General features: G+C 50.9%; 1 protein-coding gene across 1 annotated transcript; it reads left to right on the forward strand.

The window, feature by feature from the left end:
* Nucleotides 1-694: 694 nt before the first annotated feature.
* On the forward strand, nt 695-1,015 carry LOC149393698 (uncharacterized). Its single transcript, XM_089618122.1, has one exon. The coding sequence runs from the start codon at nt 695-697 to the stop codon at nt 1,013-1,015; it is 321 nt and encodes a 106-aa protein (XP_089474248.1).
* Nucleotides 1,016-1,266: the final 251 nt, after the last annotated feature.

The raw sequence follows: 1,266 nt of genomic DNA on the forward strand, positions 1-1,266 counted from the left end.
CCCCGACGAAAAACTTTTGGCCGTCCATCAAGCCGTCCTCCCATGGTATGCCGACATCGTGAATTACCTCGTAGGCAAGGTGGTGCCTACCGACCTCAAGACGTACCAGAAGCGGAAATTTCTTTCGGAGGTCCGGAGGTATTATTGGGAGGAGCCGATTCTCTATCGGCAATGTGCAGATCTAGTCGTGAGAAGATGTGTTCCTGAGGACGAGATGGAGTCAGTCCTACGACATTGTCATGGACTCGAGTGTGGAGGCCACTTCGGCCCAAACCGCACGGCAGCGAAAGTTCTTCAAAGCGGCTTCTATTGGCCGACGCTCTTCAAGGACAGCCGTGACTTCATCATTGCCTGTGACCGATGCCAACGAACAGGTAACATCTCTAACCGCAATGAGATGCCACTCACGAACATATTAGAGATCGAGCCGTTCGATGTTTGGGGGATCGACTTCATGGGTCTATTTCCGTCCTCCTACGAAAATCAATACATTCTCCTCGCGGTGGACTATGTATCGAAATGGGTCGAAGCAAAAGCTACACCGACGAGCGACAGCAAGGTGGTCCTGAAATTCTTGAAGAGCATTTTCACTCGATTCGGCACGCCATGAGCCATCATTAGCGACGGAGGTGCACACTTCTGCAACCGACAATTCGATGCACTCCTTTCCATATACAACGTCAAACACCGGAGAATGTTGGCGTATCATCCCCAAGCCAACGGTCAAGCGGAGGTCTCTAATCGAGAAATCAAGCAAATCTTGGAGAAGACGGTGAGAGCTTCACTCAAGGATTGGTCGGCCAAGCTCGAAGACGCTCTCTGGGCCTATCGCACAGCCTTCAAGACGCCCATTGGTATGTCTCCGTACCACTTCATCTATGGGAAAGCGTGCCATTTGCCGGTCGAATTCGAGCACAAGGCATTATGGGCAATGAAGAACCTTAATTTCGACTACAAGGCCTCGGGACAGCAACGATTGCTCCAACTGAACGCACTCGACGAGCTCCACCGTTAAGCATACGAAAACGCCAAGATCTACAAGGAGAAGACTAAGGCGTGGCACGACAAGCACATCGTCCGTAAAGAGCTAAATCCAGGTCAACAAGTCCTCCTTTACAACTCGAGACTGAGGCTCTTTCCGGGAAAACTGAAGTCGAGGTGGTCAGGGCCGTTCGAGATCGTCAGTGTATACCCACATGGGTGGGTGGAGTTAAAGAATCAGAAAGGCAAACAATTCAAAGTCACCCGTCACAGGGTGAAACCATA

This window comes from Urtica dioica, chromosome 6, assembly GCF_054948205.1.
Source record: "Urtica dioica subsp. dioica isolate 48M chromosome 6, U.dioica_male_clone48M_v1_H2, whole genome shotgun sequence".
Lineage (NCBI taxonomy): Eukaryota > Viridiplantae > Streptophyta > Magnoliopsida > Rosales > Urticaceae > Urtica > Urtica dioica.